General features: G+C 37.0%; 1 protein-coding gene across 1 annotated transcript; it reads right to left on the bottom strand.

Annotated features, from left to right (window-relative positions):
- Nucleotides 1-980: 980 nt before the first annotated feature.
- On the bottom strand, nucleotides 981-1,931 carry LOC105816488 (olfactory receptor 10A7). The gene has a single exon (XM_012651921.1). It carries the CDS (start codon nucleotides 1,929-1,931, stop codon nucleotides 981-983), a length of 951 nt encoding a protein of 316 aa, XP_012507375.1.
- Nucleotides 1,932-2,791: the final 860 nt, after the last annotated feature.

The raw sequence follows: 2,791 nt of genomic DNA, 5'->3' as shown, positions 1-2,791 counted from the left end.
TTTTCTAATCTTAATTTGTCTTTTATGAAAAATAAAGATATAATAAGATCTATCTCTTGAGTTGTTGCAAGGGCATGTGTTAAAGGCAATGCTTCAATTAATCATATTTCTTATTATTATTACTCTTTTGTTTTACTATGTTGTTTAAATTCTAAGAATAGGGAATTACTGAATAATTAATGGCTGATTTAGCCAACGACCAGAAAGGTCCAGAATCATGTCACCAAATATGAACACTAAGGTAATTTTATTAAATAAACTTATTTAAACATACAAAGAATTTGTGTCATTAATTCTTGGCATCTACTAAACTCCCCCATTTATCCATTTTTTAAAAAAGCCATTTAAAACACATTACATGATTCATCTTTGCATCACATTAGGTGCAGAATATATAGTGGTCTGTGGTGGGCACTTTCATTTACCCTTCATAACTGTTTTTACTCTTCTCCATCCTGCTCTGTGCCCTAGAATGCTCGCATTTATATACTGCATCAAAGACATTCTTGCCCCCTGTGTCATATTTGGTTTGGCAGAGAATAGAAGCCAGCAACAGATTGGAGAGAGAACAAAATAAGCCTTGCATGGCCACCTTCACAAAAGAACAAAGATCTTGTTAGGTGACTTTTTTTTTTTTTTTTGGTAGTTGTAGCATTCTCCAGCTTTCGGTTCATACTCTTCTACCTTACCTCTCAGGGCAAGAAGTATGACATTTCCATTGTATGGCCAGTGTGGCAATTACCTAACTTTGCCCACAGTTTTAAAATAGCTCTCTCACAAAGATTTCCTCCATTATCCCAATTGAAGAGTACCGTGTCTTTCTTGCTGGGACTCTGAACTGAATGATACACTGAGATGCATCCGCGATAGTAAAAGACACTGATGAAATACAAGCAACTCTCTTCCACTCCTTCCTTTTAAGCTTTTGTTAGTGGGTTCTGTTGCCCCTACTTTGTTTAAAAACATCTACATAATAGGATTCAAAATGAATCTAACATCTGCAAGACTTTTCTAGTGATTGTCCTCTTGACTGCCCCTTTTACTTCATTATTCCTTAGGCTGTAGATGATGGGGTTTAACATAGGGGTGATGACAGTGTAGGACAATGACACTAACTTTTTGCTTCCAGGGGACTGGTTGGATTTGGGGCGTAGGTAGGTCAGGCTGGCTGTTCCATAGAAAAGGGATACCACAATGAGGTGTGATGAACAAGTAGAGAATGCTTTCTGGCGACCAGAAACAGAAGGCATCCTCAGAATGGTTGTAATAATACGGGTATAGGAGACCAAAATGAGGGAAAAGGGAAACATGATAAATAGGAGTGTGGAAGCAAGAGCTTGCATTTCATACATGGTTGTATCTTCAGTGACTAGTTTCAACACTGGAGGACCATCACAAAAAAAATGGTCTACAGTGTTTGGTCCACAGAAAGGAAGGGCCATCATCCAAGCTGTCTGTAGCATAGACACAGGAACACCAGACATCCAACAGCCTGCAGCCATCCACAAGCATAGAGATCTGTTCATTAGGACTGAATAACAGAGAGGGTTACAGATGGCCACAAAGCGATCATAAGCCATCACGGAGAGAAGAAAACATTCAGAGCTGCCAAAGAAGAAGAAGAAGTACATCTGGGTACCACAGCCCACAAAAGAGATGGTTTTCCTTGGAGACACCAGATCTACCAGCATCTTCGGTAGCATGACCAACGTGAAACAGACTTCAAGCAGGGATAGGTTTCGGAGAAAGAAGTACATGGGTGTTTGAAGAGCAGGATCCATAGTGGTAACTGTGACAATAAGAAAGTTGCCCAACAAAGTGACTATATAGATGGCCAGGAACAAAATGAAGAGGGAAACTTGCATCTCGGGATTGTTTGTAATACCAAGAAGAATAAATTCAGTGATTCCAGTGTGATTTTCGCAAACCATATCTTAGATAGGTTTCTCTCTAAAAATCAGAATATGTGTATCAAAGGGTATTTGACAAATATAGATATAATCTCAAAAATAATAGTATCATCCATAAAACAGAACTCTGTTCTCAGTTGTCTTACCCCTTCTGTTTCTCTGAAGGAGAATGTTTAAAATTAGATAAAAATAAGGAAAAATAAACATTTTGCATGAATATTACTAATTGCTTATCACCTTGGTGCAGCTTTTCTCTCAGTGATAGTCATGGTCTGCAGCTCATATTCTTCATCACAGGCATGCCCCTGCAGGATTAAGTAGAAAGGGTTTAGACTGAAAATAATTAAAAAATAGAATCATCTACTAATTTTTAAATCATTTCAGGATGCAATAAAGATAAACAATGGGTGAGTTTGACTTCCTAATCTTTGATTATATAAATCACATTTCTACTGAATGGATTACATTTTATACCATCCCATACACTGTATGCATACATATACCAACACACACATACACACACAAGAGAAACTTAGTAAATAACCATAAGTAAATGAACAAACATAATATATAAATATAATTTCAGTGCCTTTCTGTCAATGGCCCTATCAATTTATATGATTTTTATATTGTCTCTTAAACCATGATATGACTTCACTGAGCCCTCATTTCTTACCATGTGTACAGTTATAGTCATATTTAAATTGAACTTCAAAAAAACTTCTGAACAAATATGACTTGCACTAAAGAAGTCATCCTCCCAACACCCGTCTCAACTCACATCCATCAAAACAGTTCTGCTCATGACTATCCATATTCTCCAAAACTACACGATCAGAAGTGGAAGTTAGTCACTTACTATTGTGTGTCTGCTAATACGC

Source organism: Propithecus coquereli, unplaced genomic scaffold (assembly GCF_000956105.1).
Source record: "Propithecus coquereli isolate 6110/MARCELLA unplaced genomic scaffold, Pcoq_1.0 Scaffold111, whole genome shotgun sequence".
In the NCBI taxonomy this organism is placed as follows: domain Eukaryota; kingdom Metazoa; phylum Chordata; class Mammalia; order Primates; family Indriidae; genus Propithecus; species Propithecus coquereli.
This window is presented reverse-complemented; position numbering and strand designations above follow the sequence as displayed.

What these genes read in the sequence shown, in the direction of transcription:
- LOC105816488 (XM_012651921.1), bottom strand. Translation starts at nt 1,931, where the DNA reads ATGGTTTGCGAAAATCACACTGGAATCACTGAATTTATTCTTCTTGGT.